The 18,429-nt window shown below is 29.8% G+C and overlaps 1 protein-coding gene across 1 annotated transcript; it reads right to left on the bottom strand.

Annotated features, from left to right (window-relative positions):
• Positions 1-1,446: 1,446 nt before the first annotated feature.
• Positions 1,447-18,248, bottom strand: LOC132744171 (disintegrin and metalloproteinase domain-containing protein 10-like; the record flags this gene model as incomplete). The annotated part of the gene is made up of 3 exons (XM_060732791.1): positions 17,468-18,248; positions 1,764-1,899; positions 1,447-1,566 (listed from the first exon to the last, which is right to left on the bottom strand). Coding segments are annotated over exons 1-3 (323 nt in total), but the record flags the coding sequence as incomplete, so codon positions are not given.
• Between the last annotated feature and the right edge of the window lie 181 nt (positions 18,249-18,429).

Raw genomic sequence — 18,429 nt, 5'->3', positions numbered from 1 at the left:
GGTTCAAATTGGATAAAAAGGGGATTTGTTTTTGGGCCATTCTTTTTTTACCCCATGAAATGGCTTTTGTTGGTAGACGAAAATTTCCCCCTATGTATGAACGAGGCTTCAAATTTCTAAAATAACCTGGGCCCCGGGGATTCCTCTGCAGATGTATAAATTTTTATCTAAACACCCTATTTATACTGCTGAGATGATCGCTCAAGATGACTTAAATTTTTTTGGTGATTGAATGTCAATTTCCCAGCGTTATCTTTATATGAATAAAAAGTTTATTTAAAATACGTTTAAAAAGTATATTTTAAGTACCCCTAACTAAAATAATTGTGCAACTAAAAAATTAAATAGTTAAGTAAAACTTATATCATTTGGTAAATGATAAAACTTTAAACAAACCCAGCTTATTAAAAAAAGCCAAACGTTACAATGGTACAAACAGTGGGAGGCAGGTCGTTCAAATACAACAAAAACGAAAAAAATTTCAGAAAAGAAAAGTTTTTTTATTAAAAAGTATTGTGGAATAATTTTTTGAAAATATTTCAATTGCGCATTATTTGTAAATCTGCGATGAATTCGGTGCTGTATTAGTCAAATTTTATATTTGTTTAAATATGCTCGTAAAAATTTAAAAATTCTTCTTATTCGTGAAAGAATATTCAATATTTCACTCACAGAAAAAAATACCATTTTAATACTTTGGACATTATATATTGAATATGTAGAAATGCATCGATTGTTTATTTTCGGAACAACCTTGTGTATTCTGCTTGGCGTTTCTGTATCTTGGTAAAATAAAAGGGGTCAGGATGTAAGACAGTATTTGCATATTTATAGTTTAGAATTGCGAATTCAGATACGTACTTTTAAAGGCTCCAAATAAAACTATATGGCTGTATATTTCTTAATGCTAAGAGCCGTGAAAAGAAATGAACCAACCAACGCATGTGTATCCTCCAGATGCACTTTTATATATCTCTCTGTCGGTATATGCTACAGAGGGGCATGCCATGCCTGAATCTTTTGATGTGTACAGATATTAAAGATCTAGTGTAATGAGCTTTTTTACATATAAATATAACTACCTTCAGACAAACACAATGATTTGCGTTATTATAACTTGTATAACTCATATATATGTGAAAAAAGTATGATAAATAGGAATATATAGTATTACGTAATTTATCTTGGTATCTTATATTTTCTGGTCACACTGGACCATTAATGTCTATACACTTTGTAATTACTTAAGCGGGTGCATGGTGAGGCCGTAAGAAATGTTATAGTTTAAATTGTTTGTCATGGAAAGACTGCGATTTTCAATAACATGCATTTAGTTTTGTGTTAATTGCTCGCTTTAGCTCTCCTTTATTACACCCAATGGGTGCATACCTGATTCCTTTATTAAAAGCAGGATTTATAATTTATATTTGTTAAAAAGATAAATACCTGTATCTTTTTCCCGTGTAAACAAATGAAAGATCTGGTGTGGTGATTTCCTTTTTATGATGAAGTATTGATGCTTGATGATCGATTTTGTCCTTCCTTCTCAATTCGAGTGAGAAATTTCTGAAAATGATATCATAAATATTTTAAAATAAATAGATTTTGTACCCGTCTGTATCGCCGAACACTTGTCATAACATTGTAAATGATATGTTAGAGAACAAAATACGCTTTGTAAATGAATAGCGATAAGGTACAGTCTACCGGCTTACATTAACATTTTTCTTTAAAGAAAACATTTGTAACATTCTTCAACTCACTTATTGAAAGCATAAAAGTTGACCCGAAGTAAGTCTCCTGATTTGCCGACTTGAGTGTGTCTAAGGTGAAGGTCGTCTATATCGTAATGTAACGGTTCATAGTACAGCAGCCGTTTATCAAGCAATTCATTATTCGCTGAAAATACATATTAACATAATATAAACATTTATATAAACGTTAAAAAGCTTCATAAACATTTCTATAATAAAGCAACATTAACCAGTATATATAAAGATTCGTAAAGAAACGGTTAACGATACATAAGACATTTGTTGAGCAATATTTGCTACTCTAAAAAAAATATAAACCTCTTATAAACATTCGATAAAGGCCAACACAAATGATGCTATAAGATATTCGTACACGCCACCTGCACATGTGCAATAGCTAAACTGTTAGTAGCATAAGCCTTAAATCGGAACTTTGTTGGATCCATATAATAATAAGATCATAAAGTCATAAACATCATGTTCTAGCCGGAAGAAGGATTCAATCATTGATCTCCAATTTCATAATAAATGATACCGTGAATTTTATTGTAAAATGTTGCATAAATAGAGCCTCGTAGGCGTTTAAATGAAGTTATATCTAATTCTAAACCAAAACAAAACATTTAATTCTTGATAAATTTGACTCAACTTGTCATTCATATGGCAAATTTAATATTGTTGTTAATGTCATCCGCTATACCAGCTTTGCAATGAATATGATCCAAAACATACAATGAAATAATATTTTTCATAAATGGTGTATCATCGTACATTTTTGGTATGCTATTTGCTGACATACTCAAGATACAAAAAGAAACCCCAAAAAAGGTAGTACAAATTAGAAATTGACACTATTGATGTACCACAAAATTGAGAAAAAAGAGCGATAAATCAAATGTTCTTTTTATGTACTAACGTATAAGTTTCATTCATAAAGTAAATGCTGGGTCAAGTACTTAAAAATGATACAAACCGATTTCAAAACTATGTCAAGTGTTTATAGTATTGTTTGTTTAGTTAGTGAGGGGCATTAAGTTCAGCTATATAATATGATAGCGTTACGTAAATCAAGCCAACTATTATATATTAATATATGATTGAATAAGACGATTAAATTAGGTGAAGCAAGTGACATTAAAAGTATTGAGAAGTGATTGTCTAATACTCGTATAAAACAAAATAACTGATATCATAAAATATACAGAGCAAATCAAGAATTAAATGCAAAAGTGTTATCTTAATTGTTCTTCGATGGAAGTTTATCGACATCCACCTGTTGGTTGCATTCCGGTAGATTAATGAATGTTTTTGTGTTTCATTAAAAAACAACAACAACAAATGACAAATGAACTATAATGGTATCACAATAATGTTTATTTAAGTTATCATTTGGAAATTGACTAATATCACCATTTCCTAGTTACTCACATACTAAAGATAACTTATATTCATATTTCAAGAGCAAGTTCAAAGTACATACACGTATTATGAAAACATCTATTCATAAGGTCGAAATGTGCGACACAACCTTTATCAATGTTTTTATTTTCTATAATTGATATGCACTTGTCAATTGATATTGTTTTGGCACTTTTAGTTTGAACTTTTCTTTTAATATTTCTATTATCTATATTTAGATAAAGTGAATATATCTTCAATACGTCATTTGACGTTTTACTGGGAAAACAAATATATTCTGATACATCATGTGATTTTAAACTTTTTAAAACAGATATCTATCACTTAACACATTTGAAGCCAAACTTTGCTAACTTAGACACTTTTTTGACTTCTTGTATATTCTTATCAATTGCTACCGTTAATCATAATCACACAATGAGAAAAGGAAGTCCATTATAAACAAAAAATACCCATTGCTTTTTCTGCGGTAAAATTCTAAAACTTCATCCTCGTAAGAAATATAATTCATTTCTCGCAGTAAATCGTGAGGTAATGAATAACAGACAAGGAAAACTTTTTATAGGCCTATCCTGTTGCATAACAATATTAAGTTTCTGTAATGCTTCAAAAATGTCGATCTATAACCGCAAGTGCCGATTATTTCTGTATCACATAACAATAAATGTATAAGGATAATAAACAGAAACCAGGATGTAAGTAATTTTAGACTGTTTCAAAAAGTTCAATAAGTTTGAAACATCATTTTCTTGGATTTTTAAAGGAGTGACATAACAAAGAAACATGCAGAGGAAAACGAGAAAGAACGGATTTCGTAGAAAGACTTCACACGCTTAACTGTCAAGTTAAACATGTTATTTGTCTTAAAAGTAACAATTTTGACTTGATTTAATGAATGTTGATGAGCGTTTAGACAAACAGGTATATCTAATGCACATTACGTACAAATGGACAAAATTCTTTAGTTATTAATCACAAGTTCAACCTACACAAAAAAGATAAAGTTATCTCATCTAACTATTTCAATTTGTACTTTTTATGATAATATAGTATTAAGATTGGTTCTGTTTGGTGCTGAATATGAAAAGTGAATGAAATGATATTTTTTCTTCCTTTTTTCTTCAACTTCTATTTGTACTCTTCAATTGGTATGATAATGATATACATTGTAACTTGCAAGAAAGTCGTCCAATACGTTGTGACGACTTTGTGATAAAACTTATTAAAAGAATCAGCTGATATTATTACTAGCAATCAAACACATGCTTTTAAAAATAGATTAACACGTTCTAACATAAAATCGGATATTTGTCATCAAGCAAAGTATAAGTAAGGTAAAATTTTATCAGAGTTTACAAATATTTCAACAATATATCAACAACAGACAAAGCATTATTAATCATCAGAGAAATGTTTGTCTGATAAATTATATAGTAAGCAGAACTCATAAACAGTTTTCATTCTAATATCGGAAACTACTCATCATAAAAATCCATAATGCATAGTTTTATTTTGAAATTCCTTTCAGATTTATAAAAAAAAGTCTCAACAACTGATAACGCATATTTTCGCGAGTTAAGTTTGTAAATCAGTCTTAAACTACAACAATAATGCTATTATACTGTTTTTGTGATTAATATGCAATACCATGCATGTGGGTTATGTGGTTGTATGAAAAATGAGTATTTACAGTCTTCTTTATAGTCCATGTAACTTTCACACTAAAGTTTTACAAACACCAGATAAAATACCCACTGCACTAAAATTATCAAAATGTTGTATTGCAATGCTGTTGCTTCTTAATAAATTGTATTTGTCATATAATGGATGATCTGTAGACCAATTTACCGATAAGTACATTAACCTTTGACTTATTGGTTGTCTAAATGGCATCGGCTAAGCGATTTAACCTCCTTTAGAGGCATGTTTAAATTTAGGCGACTTATTGAATTACCAAATTATTTCATAAAAGAAGATGATAAAAAAACTTCGGAGACATGATAAAATTGAGACAACTTATTGAATTACCAAATAAGTTTTGAAAATGCTATATTTACAATAGTTTTCTTTTTCACATTTATGTATATTGTATGAATTCTGAAGATTGTTTTTACATTGATTAGGAGATTGAAATGGCTATAAGTACTAGCACCTTTACCTTATTGGCTGACCCACAATTAATTCAAACCTCAAAATTGGACAAATTAAGATGACTGAGGGAACATTAGAAATGACACTATATAAGACTGTTTAATATCTTTTTCTAACTCTTCTCGATTTTTAAACTTATTTTCTGATTTTAAGACTCGGCAGTAAACAGTAAATGTCGTCCTAACTTATATTTAAATCATCCCCAATTGCTTCGAGATGCAGATTATATTTATTAATTCTATCTTTGGGTGCCCATCTTGTTTCTGAACTACTTGGTACGAGGGGTGAACCAAAAATTCGTGGACAATGTGTGTATCTCCATAACGTGACATCCTACCGAGGTGAACTCTTTGGATATTATTAATCAATGCTTTTTTAATAAATTGACCAAATTTTAAAACACCAATTGCATTTTTTTTCTATATATGACAACATCAAAACATTAAGTATCAAAATCGAGGCGCAGCTTACTTTTTCTCTGTGATGTAAACGTTTTCATCTCCTTTAAACACATGTAAAACCTGTGCAAACAAAGAAAATTGCGGGAAACGTTGTTTTGATGTGTATGACGTCATTCTGTCAGTATCAGAAGACATTTTCAAATTGCGGTTATTTTACGCTCGTGCTTTAAAGAACAGGTGCTAAAACAGCTTTATCAAAATGGACGTCACGGATCCAGCAAAACTTCGGACAGTTATACAGTTCTGAAAGACGCCTGGCGAGACAAAAACAATGATCGAAAGTGTGACAAATAAACCGTCAGTGTGTCGTTCTCTAGTTCTCAGCTTGGAGCAGGAGTACTCAGTCATTCACCGTATTCGCCTGATCTTTCCTGTGTGACCTCGCCTTGTTTCCCAGGTTAAAGAAAGAGTTAAGAGGGAAAAGTTTTGACAATCTGGACAAGTTGAGAGGAGCCACCCAATGCATACTGTCATCATTCAGCCAGGAATGGTATGCGAGTACATTTAGAGACTTGGTCCGCCGCCATGAAAATGTGTGCGGGTTAAAGGGGAATACTTTGAAAAGTTATAAGGCGAAACGGTAGATTACTTCCAATGATAGCATAACGTCGTTTGTGACGTCGTGAGCTGCGCCGCGTTTTGTCATGTCTATGTATATAAACTAGTGCAGAATCATTAATTCTTGTACAATCTTTACAATATTTTGAGAATTTGTTGACATATGCTTACTTAATAAGATACTATAATTTCATGTGATTTGCTTTATTACTTTTTGTTTTATGCAGCGTGTCCACGAAGTTTTGGATCACCCCTCGTATATATCCGGCTGTCAAACAGTTTTTAATCACAATATTATGTACCGAGTCTCGTTAATGATAGATAACTTGTCACCGTAACGTCTCTTTGAAACATACTAACTCAGGTTAACAGAATCAATGTCGACAATTTATTCTCTGAAACCTTATTTTATTCATTTTGCCTAACACTTAAACATAATTTGAAATTTTAATCTGTTGAATTTCATAATCTGTATTATAAAGTGAAATGTGATCTTTTTGTTTTCTTTCTTTTTTTATGAACCATTTTAAAACATGAGCTCCTAATAAAACGCAAATACTCTCGACCTTTTGTGGGTAAAAAAGAGATAAAAATCCAACCAACCTGACAATGTATTTATATGTACAATAATTTCCAGTATGCTTAAACTAAACACAATAAAATATCGCATTATGTATCAAATTGCTATGTCCACATCAGATAAATAGTTTAATAGGTTAATAGCTTTATAAAGCTACTTTTACATCTTTTTAACGAAACAAAATTGCTCGTACAATTTTCAGCAGTATACTATGAATGTTAAACTTATCATTTATTTTCCTTCCTGTTTGTACGCATGCGCATAGCCAAAACAGCATGTCCCTCTTTAAATACTTATCTCCTTTATTTCTATCTTTAATCTAATTATGTCCTCCTTGTCGTCAGTTATGTCACAATATATTGTGATGAAACACACATATTTAGAGTTTCAAGTACTTCTGGTTAAACGTAACTATATACCGCATAAATAATTGTTAAAAAATGCTTTCACCCACATTTAAGTATTGTTTTATTAGTCAGGTCTTTCACCAAAAGATGAAGTTGAGGTTGCTAAAAGAAACAACTCACGGTTGAATACTTTATTTTCACATAAAAATGTCGCATTATCTCTTTGGTCATAAAGTATACGAACTATCTGTAAAACTGAGAGAAGTTTGATTTCCATGAAATGTCTTCAAATAAGTCTGATGACCAAAAGGACATTTTCTGCAGAAACGACATATGATTGAGCAATCGCCCTTTAACTATTTTATACTTCTTTTTTGTGTTAGATCCAAATTACTTCTTAAATATATATTAACACAATAAAAAGCGGGTGGGAAATAGTGTTATCAAAGGTAAAGAGGGAATGTTTTGCGATGAGATGACATTGTATGTAAATTTAAACCAAAAAAAATTTCTAAGAGACAGGAATTTCATGTCGAAACGTTTCAAAATATCATCAGACATAACGTTATCATATAAAATTTCATACAAGTAAAATATTGTTAAGAATATTTAGATACGTAAATTAACGTGTTTGTCATGCACTGACTTTAGATATAAGAAAGACCTCTTTCACGCAACTTCAGCTAAAGCAAGACGTTGGTGTTAAGAAGAAATCAATTAAAACAACTTTGATTATGGGGGAAAAAATAATCACAAGTCATTTTCGTAAAACTTATATAAAAATTAAACCTTTTTTACACAATAAATTACAAACATCGCTTTATATACATTTTAGGATAATCTGAATGAGGTACATCTTAGCCAGACCTCTTATAAACTCTGTAGGATAAGTTATATAAGTGACAGCATTCATGAAACAAATCGTGGGAAAGTCATGATGAGAGCTAAACAACCATTAAGAGCCATCGAAAACATTAAATTTTTGATTGTTTAACGAACGTCTACGGATGTTGACCATTATCACCTCATTGACATTATTGATAAAACCATTCTACCTACGTTACGAATATTTATCTAGAAGTATAGTAGGTGCACATTCACATGTACATGTATTCATTCTTATGACAAAAGGAGAAATATGAGAAACATTTTCTTTACTGCCTATGTCCTTGACTGTAACATAATATTTCATAAAATAAATGAGAGAGAGAGAGAGAGAGAGAGAGAGAGATTATCGTTCTGTTAACCTTGCGTTTTGTTAACCTTGTGGCACGATGGCAATTAATTGTATTATATTATACAGCGACGTTAAGGCCATTTGGGCAAAGTATGTTTTTATATTGTACTCGTACATGTATACTGCTAATATGTAAAAATAAATGTATGTTGACATTAGGAACATATTAATCAGTGAACAGACTCATCACATAAATTTAAGAAATACTTATAGCTTGTGCTACATCTTATATTTTGTTAAGTTTTCTTTGTTTGTTGTTTTTTTTTGTTGTTGTTTTTTTCTTTTCACTTTTTTTCACAGAACATTAATTATATTTGCTGTACATTTTCCTATAAATAATGATATATCTCTTTTATCAAATATCAAATGTTTTTAATTACTTTAATTGAGATTTATGATCATCCTGTATTAATTCTTAATTTTGATTTTATTACCTGCCATCATATTAACAATTACAAATTCGGAAATGAGTAATATAGATAAGCCATTTCTATATTGTATATTCTTATCAGAGTAAACAAATATTTTAGCAACTGATAGTGCGTTAATTCAACGCTTAAAGTTTCATTTAAGTACGTTGTACATATTAATGCAACAATAATGTCTTTCTTCTTTGTGATTGATATGTACGCTCAAGATTATGTGGTTAAACTATGACAATAGATTAACATATTTATTCAGTTTAAGTTGAACACTACACCGTAACATGTATTTCATACAATATTACTTCCCTTCTATAATATATATTTATTTTTTTTATTTTACTTTTCTTTATTTTCAGTAATTGTTTACACTATGTTTGGTGGATATCATTTTCTAAAACTCTTAACTTTACAGTTACTGTAGAGAAAAGCAATAAAATTTGCAATTATTGATGCAATGTTTATCAGCTTATTAATTTATCGACTAAAGGCGTATTATCAAACAAGATAGCTTATGTTGTTATATCAATTACCGAGAAAAATTATAAGTGTTCCAACATCTAATGGTATTGCATAATAAAATCAAATAATAACATAACACAACGTAATTATGTATTATAATAGAAGAGAAGAATAGCATAGTATAACAAAGCAAATCATGGTACAGCGAGGCACAGAAGAGCACGAAAGGCATTGTATTGCATAGCATAGCATAGCATGATAAAAAGACATCCAATTACATGTCAAAAGGGTTTTTGCGTGTTACAAACAACAATAAGCAATTTTAAAACGTTTTGAAATGTGTGAAAACTATGGTAACATTCAACGTTTAATTGCTCTACCCTTTCTCCTTTTCAAATATGAAATAGATAAATACAGAATCCCTAAAGAGTTGAAATGGTTTGTTGCCTACAAAAATAACAAAATAAAAATTCCATGACAGTAAAGACCTAACTCGATTCAAAATGAAATTGTGTATTTTTAAAACAAGAGTCCGTGAAAATTCTCTTCTGAATAGAAAAACGCACAGAATATTGCAATTGCATGGTGTCATATTTATCAGTCCTTTGCATAACGAATATGAGAAATATATTACAATTGATGTTATACACTGAAATTAAAATCTTACTGGAAATTAAAGCCTCGTGTGAAGAAAACCAACTTGATATATTTGCCATTGATTAGTTTCATATGTGAAATAAAGTTTGTTTCCCGATATATGACTTAAAAAGTAAGATTTTTGTATGTTAAAACATTGACCAAGATACCTGATTATAAATACAATTTAACAGAAAACGGGTTTTCAGTAAAAGCTAAAAAAAATCATTTTACATTCAAAAAGAATTTGCCTGTTTATTTTTTTTATTATTATTTATTGTGATAAAATCCTGATTATATTATTACTTATATCCAATCTATAGAAATTAAAACCGTAAAAGGTAAGATAATTGGTTGTTTTATTTCATAATTATAGATTGTTTTCGGGATAAGCATGAACGAAGTCATGTATTAGATAAAATAACACAAAAGTGAAACACACAAAAATGATAGCAAGATAGTTTTTGTTGGAAAATCATCAGACAGTTAAACATTAGATATACTAAAATAGACATGAGTTTTGTTTCTTGATAACGAAAGAATGTGCTTGTTCCAACCTGCTCAAATGCTCAAAGTTCGGCTGATACAAAGCATTTTTATGTCAATCTACTTCAGGAAGTGTATAGAGCATTGGTGTGTTACATTGGTTGTTTCTTGTTTTTCTCAAGTTAATGGAAATATAAGGAAGATGTAATGAAAGGAAATAGTTTTTTATTAGTTATTATAACCTTAAACATCTGCTCATTGTCTTTAAAATTCAATTTAATTCGCTATTTAGCAAGCGGCATAAATATGCCTTTTGCCATTTACAAGTAAATATTTATAGAATATGGAAAAGACAAAATGACTTATCTATGGATTATAATAATTCAAGCGGCTAATCTAACACATAACACATAAGCATTACAAAACAATACAATACAATGTGAATAAATAATCAATTAAACATTGTTTGCCTGTACAAATACATTTTGTTCATTAGCCAGTGTTTTCACTTTAAAGCCTTTTTAATATCTGTAGCTAATTTTACTTGAATAGTTTTACCATAGTAATCTTTAAGTGTATTAAATTTATTAAGTGAAGGCCAAGATATATTATTCTTTTTCTGATATCATTATATTTCAGATAAATCAATATAATGATATTCAGATTCTGTTCTAAATACAAATTTAACACAATTTTTCATAGCATTTTCCACAAAATACTTCTGAACAGCAGCAGATTAACAAAAATGGCAATTCTAACTTTTAATCGAAAAATAATTGAAAAGCTTTCTTAGAAAAAAAAATAACATTACTTTAATAAGTTAAAATAAATTTTGTTTTTGTTTATATTGTAATATGTGATTGACACATGGTGTTTGTAACAGTTAGAAAAATGAAAATAGATTACTCTGATAATACTTTGTTTATTACAGCAAAATTGTTTACATCAATATGCACAAGTATATTACAAAAACCTGTGCAACGATGCACGCAAATGCAATATCTGATATTTTATCAAGCCTTTTGCAAAATGTTGTAAAATAAAATAATTTAACTCTTATCATTCATGTTTTTATCACGGTTGTGTGACACAAACAGTGTCAGTGTTTCTATTTTATGGTATCTGAAATAAATTTGCAAACATCAAATAATTGTATGCATGAACATATTACGAGAAAATAACTAATTTAAATTGCATGTTGAAAATAAACGATTCGATCGATTTGACTTTGATCATACTCAACTTTGTTTTAAGCGTAAAAGATATATGACCCACGTCACGACAAAACCAACATAGTGGGTTTGCGACCAGCATGGATCCAGACCAGCCTGCACCTCCGCGCAGTCTGATCAGGATCCATGCTTTATGCATACAGACCCTATAACAAGTAAAGAAACTGATAGCGAACAGCATTCAACACTCTCGCAAACCCACTATGTTGGTTTTGTCGTGATGCGGCTCATATATCTGTTATATCGAATCACGTTTATGATAACTACATTGCGTAAGATGGTATGTTTTAACGCATTTACTTATAGGCTAACGAGATCATTAGTTGTTCAAAATTAAAAACAATTTACACTGCATTATCATTCGATAACTTTTTTCGTAATGATATTTATGTAATTATTCCAAATTATTCATTGACTACCAGCACATACAAATACTCAATCTCCACACAGTGATCTCCCCTTAATTCTTCGGCGTAGATCTCTGCCACCAAGGTCCCAATATATCAGAATTTCTGATATACTATATTTTTTCAAAAATTGTTTTATCTACTGCTTTTATCTATCAGATAAGTTTTCTCTCATTTATTTAACAATGTTTGTGAATAAATAAATAAATAATATGAATATTTAGAAATAATTTTAAAAAATATGAGATTATTTTCTACCGAGACGATATTTTGATATTTTATATTTTTTAGCTTTTGAATTTATTTTTCGTTATTTTGTATACTTTCGATAATTTTTTGATAAACTATATCGAACGTAGGCACTAAAAGTTAAAAATAAAACAGAAAGAGAAAAATAACGTTAGATTTTCTTTGTAACGGTCGATATTTACATTTGAATTTCGACGTTACGTCATGTGACTTTCATCATCATGTGACGTCTTTGAAGGCAGTGATTACAATTCTGCCAAGGGAGGTAATCACTGTGAGGAGTTTGACAAATACTGGTATGCTATCGTAAAATAAAGAAAAAAAAAATCTGACATTCTTTGAAGTGGTTATAATCCCACAATTCTATGGTTAACCACTTTTCTACAGTACAATGCCTTTTTATTTCATACCAAAACGCACGACTGAATAATTGTAATTTAGAAACATTTATTGTTTTCCTTGAATTTCGAGAGTGTTGAATGTGCTGAGACATAAAATTTTGCTCAAAACAGTTTTTACAGGGGTCAATTATCTTATCATATCTTATCAACACACGTAATCAAACACCCCAAAAGAACGTTCAAAACCACAAAATTGAAAAATGTTGTTTGGGCCTGTTTATGACTGGAAGTGTTTATTGTAAAAGGCTTCCGACCAAGCCTCAAGCAACGGCCAAAGCCATATTCAACATATGTACATGAAAATGGTTAAGTCATCAGAAGATTTGCACTCTCCAATATAACATTTTCGTGCTATTTAGAGTATCTAAAGATTTCTAAAGGAATTGATTCTTATTCGTTATTCCCGAGCAATCTCTCTATTTTTCTACTTCTAAATGTGCATGAACTTGAAACTTGACAATATACACTTTTTGCTGTTCCTTTGATTATACTTTGTACTTGAATTTTAACATAATTATGGTGTTCCACTGATGTGTTATTTTAACGATACGTCTGCTACATGAAGTAAACAAGCCTTTTATCTATCATCATAATTTTCCCCCGAAAAAGGTAACAAAAAAGTTGACATTGATGTGCACTAAGAAGTCACAAACAAGATTTAATTGAAATCTTCTTACATTTCGAGTAGTCATGTTAATAAAAACGAATACAAAGGTATTTAATGAAACTGTATTCGCCATACAACTTGTTTGGAAGGACGAAACTACATATAGCATAGTTTCGTGTACCAAAACATATTTGAACATGACTTTTAGTCATATCTGAAAATCTATAATTATATCTTATTTACATAGAATGTGCAAATATAATCACGGTTTACATAGAATGTCAATTTATAATTCATATAATTCATATAATAAATCAGATTGCAACAACATCAGTGGACCACACATCATATAATGTTTATTAAATAATAGATACGTAATGTTATCGAGTTGCTACATATAGTAAGATAATGAGTTGGTCAATTTAAGCCCCTCTTCTTTCAGGGGCACTACATGGGATAACCGAGAAATGGTTGTTTTATTTTTTGACTAAAACCATAATTCAAAAGTAATAAAACTCATGTATGACCTTTCTAAAAAAGTAAACATTTATTCATTTCCGAGGCATAATGTTCCTTTAAATAAATAGTTTTCGTGATAGAAATAGACGTCATTTTTACGGATATCTGGTTTACATACGTACATTAAAAATGTTTAAATAATTTGCAGTCTAGTTTTAGTGTACATTGCTAACACTTAGCCAGAGAAAGAACACATTCCGCTTTACCATAGAAACATCTCTTTATAAAATAAAACTATAAATAACTAAATCATCACGTAGCTATCAAAATTACGTTTCTGAATACAACTTAATCATGGAATAGCTGTGAGGTAGCATAAAGAGTAAATATCTTCACCTAAAAAAAGATAGACAACCTGGATGAAAAAAGACAAACGTGATAAACTTACTATGCAGAAAAAGTGTAGAACATAAAATCTTTATCAGTATAAAAATAAGGCAACAAGATTGCTTGTCTCACGACATAAATCATTTTGTTCTTTCCAACGTGTGCACACCTGTCTGGTGAATAAATACCAAGGGTCCATTTTTTCACCTTTGAAACCTTTTTTTTTACTTTTTGATCATTCGGAATGAGCATCAATTTGTTGTTGTTGCTCAGACATATGTGATTTCTGACGGCTAATGTAAACCTGTACAATGGAATAATTTGTCACTGGAAGGCACATGACTAGAAATTGTTCAAGATTTTTTATCCATGTAAATACTTATAATAAGTTGGATCACGTGATCAATAGGGAAAGGAATACAGTCATGTTATCAAAATACTAATACTTCACTGAAATAATTTTAAAATGTGATGCAATATACGTATCTTCATATCTCAAAACTTATGCTGAAATGCTCAAGAATAAATTCAGTTTAGGCTAATATTTCACATATTTTCTAGATATCGATACTTTTTTTTCATTTTTAACATTCTATTTGACTTTTTTTTTCAAATTAGTATTTGAATTTTGTTTTTCTTTAGAATGTTTTATTTGTTATTGAAATACAAATATTTTTCATAGACATGGTAATTGATTTTTTCCCACAATGCAGAAGGACATAGAATAAATGTTAGAAAGAAATACATTGCAGTATCAGTGGTTTATCACTTATAGTTTGTTTCATGTAAATGTTATTAAAATGTTGCTTTTTTTCGTGAAATCAAATTAACATAACTGGAATACAAAATAAAACATCGTTTCATTCACTTCTGTGCAAGTCTGAACACTTATGTGAAAACCTATCAATGACACTTGGATCATAAACATTGTTTAGTCTACCTGTCCAATAAAACCTTTATTGAAGTGAATATTTGTACATCTCCTACATTGAGTCATACACTCTATTTAACTTAAGATTACTACAATCTGGCCCATCCAAAATGAGAAATGAACTTTTACCTGGTATGGATTAACAAACCGAGGTTGAATGATAAATAATTCATTTTTGTAAACAAAAAAAGTCACTCTCGAGATTTTTCTCTAAAGTGTATAGTTTTCTTGTAAAAACAAAATTCGATTTCTAATATGTAATAATTAATGATATCAAATCACTGCGGGTATTTAACAATTGGATATGGTATAAAGGTGTTTGATTTCTGCCAATTCATAAAATATGAAATCACTGCCGGTATTTAATATGATCAGTATTTAGATATGGTAGGCTTATGCAATTGATCTAAGGTTAACTCATAAAATGTCCGTGTACACATGATCTCTCTGGGCATTTTATTAAATGAGACGGAAAATAAAATCTGTATATTATATACGAATTTAGAGGGTTATAGTGTACATTTGTTTGCTCAGACTTGTTAGAATGATTATGTTTTTATTTACATTTTTCTGTGCACGAGTCTCTGATCTCTCATTAGCGAGGGAGCTAAAAAAATAGACACTGTGGATACAGGCAAAGCAATGTCGAAAATATAATGAATAATACTTTTATCCTCAAAATAAGAATGGTTATATATTGTATCCTATCGGAACTGAATTTTTTATTATTTCAATAGACTTTATTAGCATTAGCGAATAACTGGTTATTGGATTGACATTACATGCATTACTTCTTTCCTTTTACATTTACTATTCATGATATATTTATGACACTGTTATTTTGTTAAGTTTACGTGTATGAGCAGGGAAGTCGTAAAAGAATATTTTTAGTCTTCTAGTGGTCCCGTTCCCATACGACACGTTGCGATATTAAACATACGCGCTTTTTTTAAAGGTATCTAATCAAAGCAGTGCTCTTTTTCTCTTAAGAATGAATATAAAACACGACAGAATATCATCATAATGATATAAATCTGATGTCTTTAAGAATTTATAAATATATTCTTCACTTCTAATAGTTTTAATTGGCGATTATTTTAAAACACAATGGTTTCCAAGTGAAAATGCTGTTGTGGCATCAACTTTCGTCTCAGTTTTCGTCTCAATGATAACATTTAAATATTGTGCAGTAACTAAATACATTTACTAAATACACATATTTTTATAATATTCCTAAATATGTCATGCTAATTGTGAGACGAATCCTAAATGACAACAGATTTTTGGTTTATATCAAGCAGCATTTTGTAGAGAAATCTATACCCACGACATAAACAATTATGTTTTCAACATATTTTAAGCTTAAAATTGAGCATTCAAATTTAATGTTTAGAGAGATATATATCCATAACACGAACAGCAATTGCAATGTTTAGAGAAGAAATCTATACCAAAACATTAGCAGATATATTCAAAATATATTAGCAGGAATGATTAGAGAAATATATACCCAGAACATGAGCGGTAACATTCAACACATTTTTAGCTTTAAAATGAGCATTGATGTTTAGAGAATTCTATACCCACAACAGTAATGCAGTAATGCTTATACAAATCCATTACATAAATAAAAAATAAACATTTAAAGAAACAAATCTGGACAATATGAGCAGTAATAATCAACAGATCTAAATCTTTAAATTGAGCAGCAATGTTTCGAGAAATCTATACCCATAACATCAGCAGTAATATTGCAAGAAATCTTCTTACTTATAGAATGTATAAATGATTATAATAATACATGTGATGTTAAATTACATCCAGCCTACACGATCAATTAGTTTAATAATATCGCCATTATTTTAATATGAAATACAGTTGAACATTTCCTTGTAAAGAAACAGTTCAAAGTGCAGACAGAAGGGTGATTTATAACTGATTGAACTAAACATATAGCTTAAGGAAAAACAGTTTAAAACACTTGAGACTGTACATGTATGTTCTTTCATGACCAAGTACATTGAACGGAGTCATCATTTACCATTAAAACTTAAAATGTAAACACTATTGAATTAAAACATGTTATTTCAAGGCTAGCACGTTTAACTTGTAGTATTTTCAACAAATGCATTCATTCTTATCCACACAATAATCTCGGATTTACCTTGATGTGTAATGTTTACCTTTTTAGCATAGCCTTTAAACTAGGACACAACTTAAGATACTATACCCAATATTATAGGTCACAAAGTTGAACAAATTGAAATGTTTCAATATATACCTGACACTGAGAGACCGCATGCCATCTGTAAAACTGTCCAGATGAAAAATCTAAAATAATTGTCCATATTGCACCATATAATGCATACAACTTTCTCAATTCAAAGTATTAATTTAGTTGACAAAGTGTTTTATCCATCTATATTCCTTTATCTATTTAGTGCGCTTTATCACCGAATAATACAAAAATTTTACAGTGCATATTTTACAATTTTATTCTAATGCAACATACACTTTTAACAAGCTATTGATTTAGTCGGCTATCAACCATCAATATTCCTATGATGTATTTAAAGCGCGTTTTATCAACGAAAAAAAATCAAATAGTGCCCCATTAACAATTATCTTGTCTAAGCGTTGTTTGCTGTTTTACTTGTGTCGCACAGGTGCAATTAGAGATACCCCGTTCCCTTTTAACGCTCGCTTGGGTGGTTTATGCGTTGTTACCCGGCTGTTGAGATAATGACATTTATAACGTTTAGTTTACTGCGGTTTTATTGTGAGTACAAGCTCATTTACACTTCATAAGCTTATAAACTTTTTAAATGAAGATTTCTTACGAGAGAAAACTTTGATATATGGGATGTTTATTATAGTTTATATTATAGTATATTTTGCATACTTTATTAAAAGATAGCATTAACTGGCGTCTTTATCCCCTGGTAAAATTTTCCTACAATAAGATGAATTCATATGCTAAAGATGTCTATTAAAGTTCTACATGTAGCAGAACCTGAATAAAGACACAGGAAATATAAACTAACTGTGCCATTTCAATGAATAACAAAATCACGTCGAATGGTTGAAAATTGCTTAAGATGACAAAATACATTTTGAAAAACTTTTCAACGCTTTGACAATTACATTAAAAATGTATAATTACACTAAATGTTTTGAATATTATGAAAAGAAATGTGTATTTTGAATGTTGATGGTCATAGAAATGTTGGGTAGTAAGAAAAG

Source organism: Ruditapes philippinarum, unplaced genomic scaffold (assembly GCF_026571515.1).
Source record: "Ruditapes philippinarum isolate M1 unplaced genomic scaffold, ASM2657151v2 ctg4166_1_1_1_1, whole genome shotgun sequence".
Lineage (NCBI taxonomy): Eukaryota > Metazoa > Mollusca > Bivalvia > Venerida > Veneridae > Ruditapes > Ruditapes philippinarum.
This window is presented reverse-complemented; position numbering and strand designations above follow the sequence as displayed.